The following is a 20,827-nucleotide window of genomic DNA, read 5'->3' on the forward strand; positions in this document are numbered from 1 at the left end:
TTCAAGCCTTGTTTGCTTGTAGAACGGAAGTGGTTGTCAAGCACGCGTTCATAAGTGAGAATGATGATGAGCGTCACATAATCATCACATTCATCATGTTCTTGGGTACGAATGAATATCTTAGAATAAGAACAAGCCGAATTGAATAGAAGAACAATAGTAATTGCATTAATACTCGAGTTACAGCAGAGCTCCACACCTTAATCTATGGTGTGTAGAAACTCCACCGTTAAAAGTACATAAGAACAAAAGTGATCATTGGCTTCGGTCCCAGAGAGGGAACCAGAAGAACTAAGATGAGAATACAATAGCAAAAGGTCCTATTTATAAAGAACTAGTAGCCTAGGGTTTACAGAAATGAGTAAATGACATAAAAATCCACTTCCGGGCCCACTTGGTGTGTGCTTGGGCTGAGCATTGAAGCATTTTCGTGTAGAGACTTTTCTTGGAGTTAAACGCCAGCTTTTGTGCCAGTTTGGGCGTTTAACTCCCATTCTTGTGCCAGTTTCGGCGTTTAACGCCGGGCAGTTTTGAGCTGATTTGAAACGCCGGTTTGGGCCATCAAATCTCAGGCAAAGTATGGACTATTAAACATTGTTGGAAAGCCCAAGATGTCTACTTTCCAACGCCGTTGAGAGCGCGCCAGTTAGGCTTCTGTAGCTCTAGAAAATTTACTTCGAGTGCAGGGAGGTCAGAATCCAACAGCATCTGTAGTCCTTTTCAGCCTCTGAATCAGATTTTTGCTCAGGTCCCTCAATTTTAGCCAGAAAATACTTGAAATAACAAAAAAACACACAAACTCATAGTAAAGTCCAGAAAAGTGAATTTTAACTAAAAACTAATAAAAATATACTAAAAACTAACTAAAACATACTAAAAACAGTGCCAAAAAGCATTATTAAAGCCTTGTTGCTAAGTTTGCTAAGTTAGAGGTATTCTGTTCATAATTCTCTGTCTGTTGCTGAGAAGATGATTGATAAGGCTTGATATTGCTGAGCCTATTTCTTCCACCATTATTAAAGGCTTGTTGAGGCTTTTATTGATCCTTCCATGAGAAATTTGGATGATTTCTCCATGATGAATTATAGGTGTTTCCATAAGGTTCACCCATGTAATTTACCTCTGCCATTGCAGGGTTTTCAGGATCATAAGCTTCTTCTTCAAAAGATGCCTCTTTAGTACTGTTGGATGCATTTTGCCATCCATTCAGACTTTGAGAAATCATGTTGACTTGCTGAGTCAACACTTTGTTCTGAGCCAATATGTCATTCAGAGCATCAATTTCAAGAACTCCCTTCCTCTGAGGCGTCCCATTATTCACGGAATTCCTCTCAGAAGTATACATGAATTGGTTATTTGCAAACATGTCAATAAGTTCCTGAGCTTCTGCAGGCGTTTTCTTTAGGTGAATGGATCCACCTGCAGAGTGGTCCAATGACATGTTAGAAAACTCAAATAGACCATAATAGAATATATCTAATATGGTCCATTCTGAAAGCATGTCAGAAGGACACTTTTTGGTCATCTGCTTGTATCTTTCCCAAGCTTCATAGAGGGATTCACCATCTTTTTGCTTGAAGGTCTGAACATCCACTCTAAGCTTGCTCAGCTTTTGAGGAGGAAAGAATTTATCCAAGAAGGCCGTGACCAGCTTATCCCAGGAGTCCAGGCTATCTTTAGGTTGTGAGTCCAACCATGTTCTAGCTCTGTCTCTTACAGCAAAAGGGAAAAGCATGAGCCTATAGACTTCAGGACCTACTCCATTCGTCTTAACAGTCTCACAAATCTGCAAGAACTCAGTTAAAAACTGGTAAGGATCTTCAGATGGAAGTCCATGAAACTTGCAATTCTGTTGCATTAGAGTAACTAATTGAGGTTTCAGCTCAAAATTGTTTGCTCCAATGGCAGGAATTGAGATGCTTCTTCCATCAAACTTGGACGTGGGTTTAGTTAAATCACTAAGCATCCTCCTTGCATTATTGTTGTTGGGTTCGGCTGCCATCTCCTTCTCTTGTTCAAAAATTTTAGAAAGGTTGCCTCTGGATTGTTGTAATTTAGCTTCTCTTAGTTTCCTCTTCAGAGTCTTTTCAGGTTCAGGATCAGCTTCAACAAGAGTGAAAGAGGGAGGTATTTTCGAAAATTAGAGAGGGGAGAGTAGTTAGGTGGTTTTGAAAAAGATAAGAAACAAACAAAAAGTCAAATAATTAGTTGGAAGAGATATTAAAATCAAATTTGAAAAGATAAGAAGATAAGAAGTTAGATAAGATATTTTAAAATCAAATTTTTGAAAAAGATAAAATTTTGAAAAAGATATGATATAAAAGATAGGATAAGATAGATTTAATTTTTAAAGTTAAAATTAATTACTTAACTAACAAGAAACTAAAAGATAAGATTCTAGAATTTAAAGATTGAACCTTTCTTAACAAGAAATTAACAACTTCAAATTTTTGAACCAATCACATTAATTGTTTGCATAATTTTCGAAAATAAAGATAAAACTAAGAAAAAGATTTTTGAAAAATATTTTAAAAAATTACATTTTCGAAAATTAAATAAAATAAAAAAAGAAAAAGATTTGATTTTTTGAAAAAGTTTTAATAAGATAAGAATTTTTTTAAATTTGAAAATTTGACTTAACTTACAAGAAACAACTAATTTTAAAATTTTTTGATTAAGTTAACCCAAATTTTCAAAATTTTGAGAGAAAAAGGGAAAAGATATTTTTTTATTTTTGAATTTTTAATTATGAGAGAGAAAAACATAAAAAATGACTCACAACATGAAAATTATGAAACAAAACACATTATGCATGCAAGAACACTATGAATGTCAAGATGAACATCAAGAACACTTTGAAGATCATGATGAACATCAAGAACATATTTTTGAAAAATTTTTTATGCAAAGAAAACATGCAAGACACCAAACTTAGAAATCTTTAATGTTTAGACTCTATGAATGCAAGAATGCACATGAAAAATAATAAAAGACACAAAACAAGAAAACATCAAGATCAAACAAGAAGACTTACCAAGAACAACTTGAAGATCATGAAGAACACTATGAATGCATGAATTTTCGAAAAATGCAAGAAATTTTTTTTTAAAGCATGCAATTGACACCAAACTTATAAATTGACTCAAGACTCAAACAAGAAACACCAAATATTTTTTATTTTTATGATTTTATGATTTTTTTGGATTTTCTTTTATATTTTTTGAAAAACATATAGGAAAAAGAAAGTAATGAATCCAAAGTCCTCAATCAAAATCCTGTGAATTAGCCATGGCTTAATAGCCAGCCAAGCTAAAACATGTTATATGAAACTCTAGGATTCATTCTTGAAAACTCTGAAAATTTTTGAAAACAGGTGAGAAATTTTGAAAAGTATTTTTGAAAACTTTTTGAAAAGAAAATAAAAAAGAAAATTACCTAATCTGAGCAATAAGATAAACTGTCAGTTGTCCATACTCGAACAATCCCCGGCAACGTTGCCAAAAACTTGGTGGACAAAATTGTGATCATCAACAATGGCTCCAAAGACTTGGTGCTCTCAAACATAAATCACACTTTGTCACAACTCCGCACAACTAACCAGCAAGTGTACTGGGTCGTCCAAGTAATACCTTACGTGAGTAAGGGTCGATCCCACAGAGATTGTTGGTATGAAGCAAGCTATGGTCATCTTGTAAATCCCAGTCAGGCGGATTTAACTATATTAAGAGATTATTGGATTTTTGAGTAATAATAATAAATAGACAGAAAATAAAGATAGAGTTACTCATGTAATTCAATGGTGGGAATTTCAGATAAGTGTATGAAGGTGCTGTGTTCCTTCCGAATCTCTGCTTTCCTACTGCTTTTATCCAATCTTTGTCACTCCTTTCTATGGCAAGCTGTATGTAGGGCATCACCGTTGTCAATGGCTACATCCCATCCTCTCAGTGAAAATGGTCCAAATGCTCTGTCACAGCACGGCTAATCATCTGTAGGTTCTCGATCATGTTGGAATAGAATCCCTTGATTCTTTTGCGTTTGTCATCACGCCCAGCAATCACGAGTTTGAAGCTCGTCACAGTCATTCAATCTCGGAATCCTACTCGGAATACCACAGACAAGGTTAGACTTTCCGGATTCCCATGAATGCCGCCATCAATTCTAGCTTATACCACGAAGGTTCTGATTAAGGAATCCAAGAGATATGCGCCCGGTCTAAGGTAGAACGGAAGTGGTTGTCAGTCACGCGTTCATAGGTGAGAATGATGATCAGTGTCACGGATCATCACATTCATCATGTTGAAGTGCAACGAATATCTTAGAATAAGAATAAGTCGAATAGAATAGAAAATAGTAGTAATTGCATTAAAACTGGAGGTATAGCAGAGCTCCACACCCTTAATCTATGGTGTGTAAGAACTCCACCGTTGAAAATACATAAGTGATGAAGGTTCAGGCATGGTTGAATGGCCAGCCTCCATGAAAGACCGAATGCTCCAAACAACTAGATAGTCCAAGACCTCTAATAAACTAGTAAAAAGTTCTATTTATACTAAACTAGCTACTAGGGTTTACAGAAGTAAGTAATTGATGCATAAATTCACTTCCGGGGCCCACTTGGTGTGTGCTTGGGCTAAGCTTGATCTATCCACGAGCTGAGGCTTCTCTTTGAGTTGAACGCCAAGTTGTAACGTGTTTTTGGCGTTCAACTCTGGTTCGTGACGTGTTTCTGGCGTTTGACTCCAGAATGCAGCATGGAACTGGCGCTGAGCACCAGTTTACGTCATCTAATTACAAATAAAATATGGATTATTATATATTGCTGGAAAGCTTTGGACGTCTACTTTTCAACGCCGTTGAGAGCGAGCCATTTAGAGTTCTGTAATTCCAGAAAATTCATTTTGAGTACAGGGAGGTCGGATTCCAACAGCATCAGCAGTCTTTTGTCAGCCTCCTATCAGAGTTTTGCTCAGGTCCCTCAATTTCAGCTAGAAATTACCTGAAATCATAGAAAAACACACAAACTCATAGTAAAGTCCAGAAATGTGAATTTAGCATAAAAACTAATGAAAACATCCCTAAAAGTAATTAGATCATACTAAAAACTACCTAAAAACAATGCCAAAAAGCGTATAAATTATCCGCTCATCACATAGAAATATTCATTATTGGCTAGAGTTTCTATGATGTCAATGGACTCATCAATTGTCTTCTTCTTGTTGAGAGAACCTCCTAAAGAATGATCTAAAGCCTTCTTCGACTCTTGTGATAGACCTTCATAGAAAATGTGCAGCTGTACCCATTCATTGAACATGTCCGAAGGGCACTTCCTTGTTAGCTCCTTGTATCTCTCCCATGCTTTATAAAAAGTCTCACCATCTTGTTGTCTGAATATTTGTACCTCAACCCTCAATCTATTGACTCTTTGAGAAGGGTAAAACCTAGCCAAGAACTTGTTTACTGCATCTTCCCAAGTTGTTAGACTCTCCCTTGAAAAAGACTCTAGCCACTTCGCTGCTTTATCTCTGAGAGAAAATGGAAATAGGAGAAGTTTATAGGTGTCAGGATGAACACCATTGGACTTCCCTGTGTTACATATTCTCACAAATATGGTTAGATATTGATTGGGGTCTTCCTGGGCACTTCCTCAAAAAGAGCAATTATTTTGAACAAGGGTGATGAGTTGAGGCTTCAACTCAAAATTGTTGGCATGAATGGTTGGTTTTAGGATGCTACTTCTGCAGTTCCCTAGATTTGGATTGATGTAAGAGCCTAGAACTCTTCTCTCATGCCCAGCATGATTAGCTACACCCTCTCTAACATGATTATGTGCCTCTTCCTCATGATGGTTCTCCACATCATCCTCCACATTCATATCCAGGTCCTCCTCTTCTTTCTCAGCACCAATAACCCTCTTTCCTCTTGCTTCCCTCCTTAGTCTAAGGAAGGTCTTCTCAGGTTCAGATTCAAAGGAGGTTGAAGCTCCTCTTCTTCTACCTGTCATACAATCAGCAGAACGCACAGGCAAGAGAAAAGTGAAGAAATCACTCTTGTTAAGGTTATGGTTAGTGTGAGTGGTGCAATTTATCAAATAGTTAGTGGATTAATGTACGAAAATGTAAATAAGTGAGAAAATAAAAGTAAAAGTGCTGAGAATGAAAGTAAAATGACAGAAACGGAACAAATTAACAAAGAAAAAGAATATTGCTCCATCTAGTTATCCTCTAATTTAATTATTGTCAATGCAAAATCAATCCACGGCAACGGCGCCATAAACTTGATGCACGAAAACTTGTCTCTCAACAAATTTCCCTTCGGCAAGTATACCGAATTGTCGTCAAGTAAAAACTCACAATAAAGTGAGGTCGAATCCCATAGGGATTGATTGATTGAGAAACTTTAATTAGAGGAGTATTCTAGTTGAGATGAATAGAATTTGGATTGGGAATTGCAGAATTTAAATCTACGGGAAAAGTAAATAACAGGAATGTAAATTACGGAATGTAATTGGCAGAAATTAAATTGCAGAAAGAAAATTGCAAGAAATTAAATGGGGATTGGAGTGATAAGCATCAAAGCAAACAGCAAAAATTAAAGAGATGGGTAATATCAGAAGTGGGAAAGCTCATTGCGCTTAGGAGATATTGCAATCCCCCGGATCAAGTTCATTCTCATCTCTTCCTCAATCAATACATTCATTGATCTCTTGGCAATCTTAGGTGATTGGATCCCAATTCCTTGGCAATCCAATCTCTCTAAGCTTGAACAATTACCCAATTCCTTGATCTAATTGATCATGGGAAGAAATGAAGCTTGGTCATTGATTATACCACACACCATCATAGATCAAAGTATTGGTAGGATTATATGTCACTATATCCATCCATCCCCCAACCTAATCCAATGTGAGAAATCATTTCTAGCATGATTTCCCCATTCCTCTTCCAAGGTTCAAAGAAAATCCAAGTATGAGCAATTTCTCTTCTAAGACAATTACCCAATTGGATGAAGATCGAAAGCTTTCTAGTAAATCAAAAGAAAAGAAAGAGGAAGAAGAATGAAAACTATTACTGATCCATAGAATTACAACAGAGCTCCCTAACCCAATGAAGAGGGGTTTAGTTGTTCATAGCTCTGGGAATGGAAAGCAAAAATGAAAAGTGCATTCAAAAGCAAACTGAATTACAGAGAAAGTAAAAAAATAGAGTGTTTATAATTTTGGATCCCCCAGATCCTGATCTCCTTTCTAGTTTAAAACTACCCCTATATATACTACTTCTCTTATCTTCAGCTCAGTATGCAAGTCTCTGGATGTGGGCCTTTGAGCTCAGTTGAAGTAGTTACATGCTTAATGGGCTTAGCTCAGCTTGCTGAAAGAAGTTGAGTCAGGTATAATTCACGTTAGTCAAGGCGTTAGTGCGGTTAACGTTAAGTGTAAATTCCGGTTCGAAGACGTTAGTGACACTAACTTTTTCACTAACATTCCAACTAGGTTAACCCCAACATTAGTGGCAATAACGTGACCACTAACGTAGCCTTTGCTAACTTTTGATAACGTTAATGGTGTTAACTTTACCATTAACGTTACAATCATTCTTTCTTCCATGTTAATGGCCCACGTTAGTGGTGCTAACGTGGCCATTAACGTAACTGTACCATGACTCGAAGGCGTTAGGACACTAACTTTGTCACTAACGTTGCAAACCTCTTCCCCTTCCATGTTAGTGCCCATGTTAGGGGCACTAACGTGGCCACTGGTGTGGAATTTATAACCACAAACTAACCAACAAGTGCATCGGGTTGTACTAAGTAGTACCTCAAGTGAATGAGGGTCGATCCCACGAGGATTGATGGACTAAGCAACAATGGTTAAGTGATTTACTTAGTTAGAAAAATAGGAAATGGTGTTTGAGGGTTCAAAAAGCATTAAACAGGAACTTCAAAATATCATAAGACAGTCAATAAATAAGTTTGGAAAACAATATGGAGAAGGCAGTTAAGGCTTCAGAGTTATCTATTTTCTGGATTGACTTTTCTTATTAATTTATTTTAACCATGCATGATTTATTTCATGGGAAGCTATATGTGACTAGACCCTAATTCCTTAAACCATTCTAGTCTCCTCTAATTCTCATAAACCGCCAATTCCTTGGTCAATTAATTCCAATTGGAGGGTGAAATTCAATTCTAGTTTATATGTCACAGAAATCCTAATTATCCAAATATAAGAGGATTATATGTCACGTATCCCGTTAAGTCCAGATAATTAGAATTTAGGAGAAATTGTTTTCAAGCTGTTTTTCAAGTAAAGAGCTTTTCCAAGTTATACAAGAACTCAATTAGAACAAGGGTCATATTTCTGTTCCATCCAAATTCAGAAGATAAAGAACGAAAACAATTCTTGAATTATAAACTAGTACATGAATTAAAATAGAAAAATAATAGTATAATCCATACAATAGACAGAGCTCCTAACCTTAACAGTGGAGGTTTAGTTGCTCATGGTTCAGAGAGAAAATAAGGATTCAGGTAAACCGTAAATTTGGAATGATGTCGAAGAGAAATTCTCTTTTATATCTAATCCTAATTAATTTAAAATCTAATTTCTAAAATTAAAATAATATCTTTTCCTATTTTTAAAATTTAAACTTAAATCAGAATTAATTAAAGATCTTCAATTGATGGATGGGGACCACTTGCTTTGTAGGATCCATGCCTAACTTGAGAAATAATGAGAAGTGTGCCCCTGATTCCTCCACTCTACACCCTATAATCTATGTTTTCTGGGCCAAAAACTGGGTCAAAAATAGCCAAGAAATTGCCCCCAGCGTCTTCTGCATTTTCTGCACGTGGTGCATGTCATGCATACGCGTCAGGTACGAGCACGCATCGCTGTGCAAATCTCCAAATCACGCGCACGCGTCAGGTACGCGCACACGTCAGGTACGCGCACGCGTCGTTCCTCGCTGGTTATCTCCTTTAATTCTTGTGCTCCTTCCATTTATGCAAGCTTCCTCTCCATTAAACTATTATATATCGTTGGAAAGATCTGGAAGTTAGCTTTCCAACGCTACTAAAATCACGTCCATTGGACCTCGAGTTATTCAGGTTTGAGTGCAGAGAGGTCAGGGTTGACAGCATCATTCGCCTTCATCTCTTCTTCTTGCAGAAACTCCATCAAATCCAGCCGAATGCTACCTAAAATAAATAGAATTGCACAAGACTCAAAGTAGATCCATTGTGGCTAAAAGATAATTAATTCTTAATTAAACTCAACAAATTAAATGAAAATTCACTAGGAAAAGATAGGAAAGATGCTCACACATCACAACACCAAACTTGAATTGTTGCTTGTCCTCAAGCAACTAAAACTAATATAGGCTTAGGATGTGAATTTGCATGAGAATGAGAGTTCAATTAAGCTCATGTCTCTTCTTATAGTGGGGTTTACAACTATAATCCTGAATAGTTTTGGCATCTCACTCTCCTTTGAATCAGAAGGATGTCACTGTCATTCGGAATTAGAATCTAGATAATATTATGAATTCTCTAATCTTTTGTACTTCAATTTAATCCTTGAACACATCAAATTTCCTTTGATTCTCTTCTCTTTGGTGCTTTGCACCCTGAGCCTAGCCGTGACTTTAAATATTTTGTCTCAAGCTTCACTTGACACAAAAACACCACAAGCACTTAACTGGGGAACTCTCTTTATGTTCTGATTTTTCTTTCAGTTACTCCCAGACAGTGGTGCTCAAAGCCTTTGGCATACTCTGTTAAATGTAATTGATCTCGACTCTTAGTGTTCTGTCTCAAGGATTACTTGACACAATCACACCACAAGCATATGACTAGGGAAACAACTCTTTGAGCTTTTAATCATGTCTGACCTCCCTAGTCATTGATGCTCAGAGCCTTGGACCTTGCTTTTATTTTTCTTTTTTTATTTCTTTTGCTTCAAGGATTAAACTTTCACTTATTACAAAGAATTCATAATAGTTCTCTAGATTCCTGTTCCTTGTACATCAACATTCTTTAATTCAAATTTAAATATGCACTATTCATATCATGCATTCAGAGTCACAGAAAATACCACCACATTTGGATAAATGAGACTACTCTTAAAATTAAACCCAATTTCTCATGCACTACATCTTTTCTTCTTTCTTTTTGATTTCAAGCTCAGTAGGCAATACATGAGACACCTTTCAACATTAAAGCAAATAACAGAATAAAAAAATAAAAAATAAAAAAAGAGCAAAATAAATTGAAACTTAGGAATTGAAATAACAAAGGATCATGCAATAGCTAAAACAAAACAGCAGAAAACCGGAACATAACATAGTAAGGGCAGGAAGGAATATAGAATGAAAGGAACTCAACCACCTCAGTTATCCTAGTGGCCATCTTATTCTTCTGGTTGTGCTCCTCCATAAAGATGGTTTGCCTCCCTTTGGTGCAATTAAACATAAACAGAAATGCCATAAGCGAAGCGTCAACACCAAACTTAAAGGTTTACTTGTCCTCAAGCAAAGAAGAACTGAAAACAGAGAGGGACATAAAAAGACACACAGAAAAAACAAATAGTATGATAAAAGAAGAATAAAAGGATAAAATAACAAGAGAGAATTAGTATTTGGGAGGGAGAGAGAATAATTGAAATTTGGGCGGCGCACTAGTGAAGCGAGGTAGTGTGTGCGACGCGCACGTGTACGGCACGTGTACGCGTGGGTCGCAGAAGGTTCAAGTGACGCGTAAGCGTCTGGGACGCGTACGCGTGCTCTCAGTTTGTGCGAACCGCGGGAAGGCAGCCCTGCACACACACAACTCTCGGGTTGATGCGTGTCAATTACGCGCACACGTGGATGGGGACAAAGTGAAAACGACGCACACGCGTAAGGGATGCGTACGCGTGTTGAAGATTGTGCTTCTAGCACAATTCCAGCCCCAAGCCATCACAACTCTCTAGCCAAACACCTATTTCCGCCGATTTCTAAGGTCACGTATATGTGTCAGGGACGCTTACGCGTGGTCTGGAAAATGCACAAGCGATGCACACGCGTCTTGGACGCGAACGTGTGGTCTTGCTTATGTGCAAGGCATGCTTCTAGCACCACTCCAGCCCAACTCTCGGGTCAATTCCTTGGTGGTGCGAACTCACACATGACGCGCACGCATCAGGGACGCTTGCGCGTCGAACATCCCTTTGTTTTGCAAAATTTTTTCGAAGTGTTCGGTTCCTATTCTAAAATAGCTGCATGATCAGAACACACCTAAAATGAAAGAAAAATAGTACAAACTCAATAAAAATCAAATAAATAAGAAAATCACTACTACAGAAAATAACTAAGGATACGAAATTATCGGATTGCCTCCCGACAAGCGCTTCTTTAATGTCACTAGCTTGACACTTGATTGTTGAAATTTCTTCCTCTTCTTCCAGTTGGTTAAAAGAAATGACTCCAAGGGGAGAGAGGTGAAGATTAGTGCCCCCTGATATAAAGTCCTCATAACAAGCTCTCTTTTATTGTGATTAGCTTGATTCACCTTGCTTGTTGGTGTAGAGGTAGGATTGTTTTTTTCTGGCCTTCTCTTTTTCATGGATATTTTGTTCTATTTCTTGGTCACAATCCCTTTTTCAGTGCTTTCCTTGGTTGCCTTCACTTCTTTGATTTCAAAATTTGGGTGTTATGTGATGGTTAGAGTGTACCCTTCATCAAGAACTTCTTGAATTGGTTGTTTAATAAACTCACTCTCTATGCCACTCTCTGCTTCATTGGAGTGTAGATTCCCATAATTGTTTTTATCCCTTACAACCTCCTTTGTTTGTGCATCTTCCTCTTCTTCCATGTGTGAGGGTGGAACATTCTATAATTTACTAGAGTATGAACTCCTTTGATTGATTTTCTCACTTTCTTCTATAGGATCTTGCATTATATCTCTTGGGAAGGAATTTTCTTGTTCCTCTTCTTGGGACTTGACAATCAACTACACATATTTCTCTACATTTTTTACACTCGTCCTTATATAATGTATGAATTCTTTCATGAGAAGCTCAAGATCTGATGGTTCTTGATATGAATAAGAAGATGGTGGCTCTTGATATGAATAAGAAGGACATGATGATTCTTGATAAGAGTAAAAAAAGGATAGTTCTTGGTATGAATAGGGAGGTGATGGCTCTTGATATGGGTAGAAAGATGATGGTTTTTGATATGGATAGAGAGGTAGTGGATCTTGGTATGAATATGGAGATGGTGGTTCTTGATAGTTGGAACATGGAGCACTAAAGTTTCTTTGGTTTTAACTTTCCAATTAAAATCCGGGTAGTTACTCCGTCCACAATAATATGGATCACTACTTGGGTGTGAGTAGTAACCCATGTGATCTCTCTCCATTTTTTTTCCTTAGCACAAAACACCAAACAAAATTAAACGCACCATGTGGTAAACAGGCAAGCAAAGAAGAAAGAACATAAAGAAAAATAAAAATAAATAAAAATAAAATTAAATATAAAAGAAAATAAAAATAAAAGAAAAGAAAAATAAAAGAAAAATAAAATAAATAAAATAAAGTGAATAATTAAGAAAATAAAATAACTAATAAGTAAAAAGGAGTATAAAATTCAAACTCAATGAGTAAAATAACTAGAAAGAATAAAAACAACTAAGGGGACACCAAACTTAATTTCAGAAATTAAGAGAAAAACATTAAATAAAATAAATCAAAATATCTTTTAAAGAAATAAGTTAAATGAAATTGAAGCAAAAACGTCTGATCTAAAAAATCAAACAACCAGTAGTTGTCAATCATAGTCAATCCCCGACAACGGCGCTAAAAACTTGGTGCGAAATTTATAACCACAAACTAACCGGCAAGTGCACCGGGTCATACCAAGTAGTATCTCAAGTGAATGGGGGTCGATCCCACGAGGATTCATGGACTAAGTAACAATGATTAAGTGATTTACTTAGTTAGACAAACAGAAAATGGTGTTTGAGGGTTCAAAAAGCATTAAACAAGAACTTCAGAATATCAGAAGACAGGCAATAAATAAGTTTCGAAAACAATATGGAGAAGGCAGTTAAGGCTTCAGAGTTATCTATTTTCCGGATTGACTTTTCTTATTAATTTATTTTAACCATGCAAGATTTATTTCATAGCAAACTATATGTGACTAGACCCTAATTCCTTAGATTTTCTAGTCTCCTCTAATTCTCATCAACCGCCAATTCTTTGGTCAATTAATTCCAATTAGAGGGTGAAATTCAATTCAAGTTTATATGCCACAGAAATCCTAATTATCCAAATATAAGAGGATTATATGTCACGTATCCCGTTAAGTCCAGATAATTAGAATTTTATGAGAAATTGTTTTCAAACTATTGTTCAAGTAAAGAGCTTTTCCAAGTTATACAAGAACTCAATTAGAACAAGGGTCATACTTCCGTTCCACCCAAATTTATAAGATAAAGAAAGAAAATAATTCTTGAATTATAAACCAGTACATGAATTAAAATAGAAAAATAATAGTATCAATCCATACAATATACAAAGCTCCTAACCTTAACAGTGGAGGTTTAGTTGCTAATGGTTCAGAGAGAAAATAAAGATTCAGGTAAACTGTAAATTTGGAATGATGTCAAAGAGAAGAGAAGTTTCTCTTTTCTTTTATATTCCTAATTAATTTAAAATCTAATTTCTAAAATTAAAATAATATCTTTTCCTATTTTTAAAATTTAAACTTAAATCAAAATTAATTAAAGATCTTCAATTGATGGATGGGGACCACTTGCTTCGTAGGATCCACACATAACTTGGGAAATAATGAGAAGTGTTCCCCTGATTCTTCCACTCTGCAGCCTATAATATGTGTTTTTTGGGCCGAAAACTGGATCAAAAATAGCCCAGAAATCGCCCCCAGCATCTTCTGCATTTTCTGCACGCGTACGCGTTGATAGTCTTCTTCGCGTGTCATGCGTACGCATCAGGTACGCACACGCGTCGCTGTGCAAATCTCCAAATCACGCGCACGCGTCGCTCCTCGCTGGTTATCTCCTTTAATTCTTGTGCTCCTTCTATTTATGCAAGCTTCCTCTCCATTAGACTATTATATATCGTTGGAAAGCTCTGAAAGTTAGCTTCCCAATGCCACTGAAATCACATCCATTGGACCTCTGTAACTTGAGTTATTCAGGTTTGAGCATAGAGAGGCCAGGGTTGACAACATCATTTGCCTTCATCTTTTCTTCTTGCAGAAACTCCATCAAATCCAGTTGAATGCTACCTAAAATAAACATTATTGCACAAGACTCAAAGTAGCATCCATTGTGGATAAAAAGATAATTAATTCTTGATTAAACTCAACAAATTAAATGCAAATTCACTAGGAAAAGATAGGAAAGATGCTCACGCATCAGCCACTAATGTAAGCTTCTTGGCCATCTCCAACGTTAGTGACAAAGTTAGTGTCACTAACGTTGGCTCTTCTCTCCTTGCTCCACGTTAATACCCACGTTAGTGGCGTTAACGTGGCCACTAACGCGGGTAATCTTGGCCTTTTCCAACGTTAGTGACAAAGTTAGTATCACTAACGTTGGCTCCCTTTTCACTCCCCGTTAATGTCCATGTTAGTGGCGTTAACGTGACCACTAACGTGGGTCATTTTAGCCTTTTCCAACGTTAGTAACAAAGTTAGTGTCACTAATGTTGGCTCCCTTTTTGCTCCACGTTAACTCCCACGTTAGTGGCGTTAACGTGGCTATTAACGTGGGTGTCCAATTGGCTTTCTAACATTAGTGGTGTTAACTTCACCACTAATGTTGGAGCTTCTCCTTTCTTCCATGTTAGTGCCCATGGGCTTAAATGGCTTAAACAGGTTTAGCTAAGGGTGTTGCTGTTGGAATATCTAAAGCTGGAACAAGTGAGGTTCTACCATTATTAATTTGTGCTTGTGTTAGATATTTCCAGAAGAAGGAAGAAGAAAAATTAAATTTTCAACAAAATATTTTATATCAAGTTCAACCCAAGATGGTAACTGTATTTTATTGAAATTCTCGGCTTCTTAATCTACTATTTGTTTCTTTCTAGTTGACTAAGTTATATTAACTATGATACAATGTTAAAATGTTCAATGAATTAATTATGTTGTGATCATGAATTCATAATAATAACACTTTTTGTTTCTTTCTTCCTTATCCTTGTAAAGCATCTAGCAATGGTGAATATGAAACTTCAGGATTCACAGCTGCTAGTGCTCCTGGCATTCCGACAATTATGGCAGAAAAATCGATGGAATTCTCTTATAAAAAATTAGCCAAGGCTACAAATAACTTCAGCTCTGATAACAAAATTGGTCAGGGTGGATTTAGAGCTGTCTATTTTGCAGAATTGAAAGACCAACTAAGAACAAGCCAATTATATCTTTGATGGAAGCTGTAGTCATATCATCTTTGATTGTTTGTGTTCTGTTGCAGATGAGAAACTTCACAAAGGAAGAGATTCTTTGAAAAAAGTGAGAAACATTTGAATTCTGAAATAGTAATCATTTTTCTAGACACAGGTGCACATGAAAAAAGAAATGAATTTGTTTGTAAGAATGATTCAATATTTCAATTGAAACTGGTTGAGACGGAACTTGTGGAAACTGTATATGACTGGAAAAATGATTGTGAAAACGAATTAATATTCATTATGGAAAAATGATCCTAATTATACGGGAATGTCAAAAAAATAATCTAATTTACTAGTGACTGGGCATGAAAAATGTGTGAATATAAAATGAAAAATGAAATAGAGGTAGGAATGTGCGTGCACCTCGTGCGGTGGCTGATACAGCTGAGGGAAGTGCCATGTAGAGAGAGAGAGAGAGAGAGAGAGAGCAGAATCCGGGACATGTTGTGTGCTGTGAACACTCGTTTGTTTCTTCCTTCCCCCTAACTGACTAAGGTAACCCATCCATCCATTCCTCTTTAGCTCAAATCAGATCAGATTAGATTTGCGCAAAACAAAAATTCATATTTATTTTTTCTTCTCTTTATGTTATCATTTGCATATTCCAGTTCAATCAAAAATAGCTCCCACATCTGCAGAGTCTGTAAAGGCCAGAGGTCAGCCTCTGTTTAACTTGTATATTGATTAATTGATAGATATAATGGAGAGATCTGAATTTGATGGAATATGGTTCCTCTCTTCTTTCTCTGCCACCAAGCTTGGCTCGATTGCTATTCAAGGTAAGTAGCAAGGAAAACCTCTCTCTCTCTCTCTCTATCTGTTTTGTTAAAAACTGAATTAGAACATGTGTAGGTACTCTGAAAAGGGCCAATATTGATCCATCACTTGTGGAAGAAGTCTTCTTTGGGAATGTTATTAGTGCTAATGTGGGGCAAGCTCCTACAAGACAAGCAGCCTTAGGAGCAGGAATACCCAATTCAGTTGTGTGCACCACTGTCAACAAAGTTTGTGCCTCCGGAATGAAAGGTGCATGCATTCTGTTCGTTTTTTTATCTCTGTGCTCTCATTTCCCTGTCCAAACTACATGCAAAGACAAAACAACATGGATATTGATCCGTTACCTTATAACTCGGTCTTTACTGTTCATTATGAGTTATAACTCGGCGTTAATTATCATTCATTCTTTACTTGTAACTGACACCTTTATTACCAACTTAATGACCATTATTTCAATCTTAATTACCAAATGGTCATAACATGAATATCATTCATCAATTCTATGCCTATAAAAGGAACCTTCTATATCTAATCTAAAGGAGCAACATGATAAGTTCTATATCATGTCTTACATTTTATATTCATAGAATTATTACACACAACACATGATAATTTCTATTTCATGTCTTACATTCTATATTCGTAGAATTATTCTTATACCTCTTAAACACTTACTGACTTGACTTGAGCGTCGGAGTGTCTTTTGCAGGTACTCACTCCCTTGTTCTCTCATTGCGGACGTATACCTCATCTTGACTGAGAGTTTACAAGTATTCATCAACGGACGAGTTATACACCGACCAATCTCCACAAGAACAATTAGCGCCGTCTGTGTGGACGAGTAAAATAATTCCTACTCCCCTCAGGTTCATAAAACTTGAATGACATTCAAATTTTTTAACCAATCTCAATAATCTTGTTTAAGATTTTATTTAATACCTCTTCTCAAATTTTAATATATCGTAACTTTTTATAAAGTATGTACTTTATACATTCAAATTGCTTCATTTTTATATATCATAATATTTCACATCTCATAATTGATCAATAAACCAATCCGAGAACAAACTCGGCTTTCAATCAATCCGAGAACAAATTCGACTTTCAATCAATTCGAACACAAACTTACTTATCAATTTTGCTTAGTTTTTCAAAGATCTCTATTTACACAAGTAAAATTATATATTTTATTCAACATACTTTTGCATTTATATTTTATATACTAATATTTACTGATTTATTAGTTATATTCAAACCTCAATATATGTTCTATACAATAATGAACAACCATGTCAATTCCATTTTTATTTCATTATGTATTATATTCTTATTACTTAATGATTTCATTTATACAATTAAATGACAGTAATGATGAGTTCAAATCTTAAAATTGGATTCCATTAAAAGCTAATTATATATCAATTGTATATAGCTGTTACACTATTCACTTTATGCTATTAAATTTTATATTACTATTTGTTTAATGTAAAAAATTAAACAGGTAATTTTCTATTATTGCACGAGGAATATCCCTCGTCTTACTGTAACGGCTAGAAACATTATACTAAATGTATAATTCGATAACTGTTATCTTATTGATTTATTATCAAATTAAAACATGTCCTACAAAACAAAATTCAGATATTCACATTTAGCATGTATAACATTCATATATGTCGTCTTCTTCTCTACAATTATTAACTTTCAAGGTATATTTTTCTACTCTTTTATTTTTACAATATATATTATTCAATATATGTTACGACTTTATATATAGTCATTTTCTCAATTTATCTTATTCATGACATATGACATTCACTATAAATTGTAAATATTCAATAACTAATTGCTTTGAGCGAGAAATTCATCAATAAGCTATTGTGAGCCAGAAAAATTCTCAAGACAATTAACTATTATATCCTCGGATCATACAATCAATTCCGTCAATGGATATCTATTTATGAACTTTTCAGTTCACATACAATCAAATGCAAATTGTTCTTAAGCGGAAAAGTATCCTCCACACGACTATGTTGATTGAATGACTCTTATCACTCAATTATTTTTTGAATAAGTGCCGACATAATAACCCGACTAAGCTTGGGGGCTCACCATATCATTATTCACTTATCCTTTAACCGAGTTATAACTCATTTTATTTTCTAAGCTTAGCCTGGATCATATGATCGGCAGACAAAGCTTGGGGGCTGTGATCCGTTACCTTATAACTCGGTCTTTACTGTGCATTATGAGTTATAACTCGGCGTTAATTATCATTCATTCTTTGCTTGTAACTGACACCTTTATTATCAACTTAATGACCATTATTTCAATCTTAATTACCAAATGGTCATAACATGAATATCATTCATCAATTCTATGCCTATAAAAGGAACCTTTTATATCTAATCTAAAGGAGCAACATGATAAGTTCTATATCATGTCTTACATTCTATATTCATAGAATTATTACACACAGCACATGATAATTTCTATTTCATGTCTTACATTCTATATTCATAGAATTATTTTTATACCTCTTAAACACTTACTGACTTGAGTATTGGAGTGTCTTTTGCAGGTACCCACCCCTTGTTCTCTCTTTGCCGACGTATAACTCATCCCGACGAGAAGCTTGAAGACATTCATCGATGGATGAGCTATACACCGGCCAAACTCAACAAGAACAGATATTAAAAAAATCTTTCTGCCTGTTGCAGCTGTAATGCTTGCTGCACAAAGTATTCAATTAGGTTTAAACGATGTTGTTGTCGCTGGTGGTATGGAAAGCATGTCTAATGCACCTAAGTATTTGACAGAAGCAAGGTACTACCAATTGAAACTGTATATGATTAATACTATATGTTTTCTATAATGCTTCAGGCATTGGATCAAGAACTTTGCTTTACCATGGTTGATGGAGACTTTAAGAAGTTTAATGGCAAATGGACACTTGTAAGTTTGATGGAGTCTTTCTATTTGAGAATATGGCAACTGGACACTTGTAAGCTCCGTCAGATCCTTTAAATCACTTCATTCTACTAATCATTTGCTTCCTCTTTTTCTTAGTCAACATAGTAATTAAACACTTCAAAAGCTGCTAAAACCTATGACTACTTTCTTTCTTCTTTATTATTATTTGTCTAGATTTGATTAATATATGTTAGAGCCATGTGGTGTGGGGGACAGTAGTTTTGAAGAAGAATGGATGATGGTCAAATTTGAGAGGGATAGACATAAATTAAAGGAAGATTGGGACAGACAAATTTTTAACCATAAAAAGCAAAACAGGTTTGTGTTTGTGTCCTTCAGAGTTATGGCTAAATGCTCCTCTTCTTCATCTTTCTTTGATTTTAGTATATCTTTTTTAACTTAAATCAACCAAATAATTATTATTAATTTATATATAATTACACTATAATAGTTATTGAAGAATATTTTAGTCAAATACATTATTCTTATATGAATACTTTTCTTTTCTCTAATTTAATTACCATAATAATAATTAATTTATGCAGATTTGTGATTTTGGGCTTGCAAAGTGGTTGTCACCAGATGCTGATCAGCAACATGTCACAAGATTTGAAGGCACATTTAGGTATATATGCAATGCACTATAATATAATATATAGTACTAATAATTAGTATTATTCATAATTTTAATCAAATTATTTAGGTTGTTATATATCAAATTTGGTAGGTATTCTGCTCCTGAATATTTGACGCCTGGCATAATAGATGAGAAAACAGATGTTTATGCATTTGGGATCCTTTTGCTGGAGATTTTAACCAGGCGTAAGGCGTATGTTTGCATGTATGTTATATATATCTTAAAACTATTTATGTATCAATGCATGCTATATTGCAATGTGTATAGATGATTTTAATTTGTTGTGTGTGGGTGGTAATTAACTATAATAATTAATAGTGTGTTATGTTATTATAGGCAAAGCCATTAATTGATGCTTATAATGTTAAGGAGCTTGTTGATCCATCGCTTGGTGAAGATTATGACAGAGCAGGTGGAACATCTTTTTTTGACTGCTTCTCTACTGTAAATTAAAACTTTCTAAATATGGCAAAGGATATTCGAGGACAAATATTTGAGACTTTTATGTAATTACATGATATTGAAATATTGAAATTGTTGTTTTATTTTATTTTTTAAAGAAAAATAGTACTACTTATGTAAAACAATACCATATGCAATTATATTTAGAATTATTAACATTGAAAATTTTTTTATATATAAAGTTATGTCTTATATTGTAGAATTGTGTTATAAAAGATTTAGTTTTTAAATTTTAATATTAAAAAAATAAATATCTAATTTGAGAGTATGTAAATGAGATGAGATTAATGAATGATCTGAAATTAAAAATAAATAAATAATTATAGGATTTGTGGAGGTTTGAAAATTTCACAAAATAGTTAATTTTTGTTAAATTAAAAAATCAATTTGTGGGGGTTTTAAACTGCCACAAAAGTGATTAAAAATCGCCACAAAAGTCCAATATAAAACCCCCAATAAACACACACAAAAACTTCCACAAAAGACCTCGTAGCACCTCAAAATTTAGGGATTTTAGAAACCTCC

General features: G+C 35.1%; 1 protein-coding gene and 1 non-coding gene across 2 annotated transcripts; both read left to right on the plus strand.

The window, feature by feature from the left end:
• Positions 1 to 1,495: 1,495 nt before the first annotated feature.
• Positions 1,496 to 1,603, plus strand: LOC127743043 (small nucleolar RNA R71). The gene has a single exon (XR_008004363.1). It is a non-coding gene; the product is annotated as a small nucleolar RNA R71 (small nucleolar RNA).
• Positions 1,604 to 16,125: 14,522 nt separating this feature from the next.
• Positions 16,126 to 20,293, plus strand: LOC107490737 (probable acetyl-CoA acetyltransferase, cytosolic 2). The gene is made up of 7 exons (XM_052262896.1): positions 16,126 to 16,232; positions 16,306 to 16,479; positions 18,951 to 19,056; positions 19,114 to 19,171; positions 19,749 to 19,828; positions 19,931 to 20,036; positions 20,177 to 20,293. The coding sequence occupies exons 1-7, from the start codon at positions 16,154 to 16,156 to the stop codon at positions 20,291 to 20,293; spliced, it is 720 nt and encodes a 239-aa protein (XP_052118856.1). The 5' UTR covers positions 16,126 to 16,153.
• Positions 20,294 to 20,827: the final 534 nt, after the last annotated feature.

Source organism: Arachis duranensis, chromosome 1 (genome assembly GCF_000817695.3).
Source record: "Arachis duranensis cultivar V14167 chromosome 1, aradu.V14167.gnm2.J7QH, whole genome shotgun sequence".
Taxonomy (NCBI): domain Eukaryota; kingdom Viridiplantae; phylum Streptophyta; class Magnoliopsida; order Fabales; family Fabaceae; genus Arachis; species Arachis duranensis.

Coding starts and splice junctions, on each gene's coding strand:
- LOC107490737 (XM_052262896.1), top strand. CDS start 16,154: ATGGAGAGATCTGAATTTGATGGAATATGGTTCCTCTCTTCTTTCTCT. Junction 16,233..16,305: donor TGGCTCGATTGCTATTCAAG/GTAAGTAGCAAG, acceptor GAACATGTGTAG/GTACTCTGAAAAGGGCCAAT. Junction 16,480..18,950: donor TTGTGCCTCCGGAATGAAAG/GTGCATGCATTC, acceptor TGCCTGTTGCAG/CTGTAATGCTTGCTGCACAA.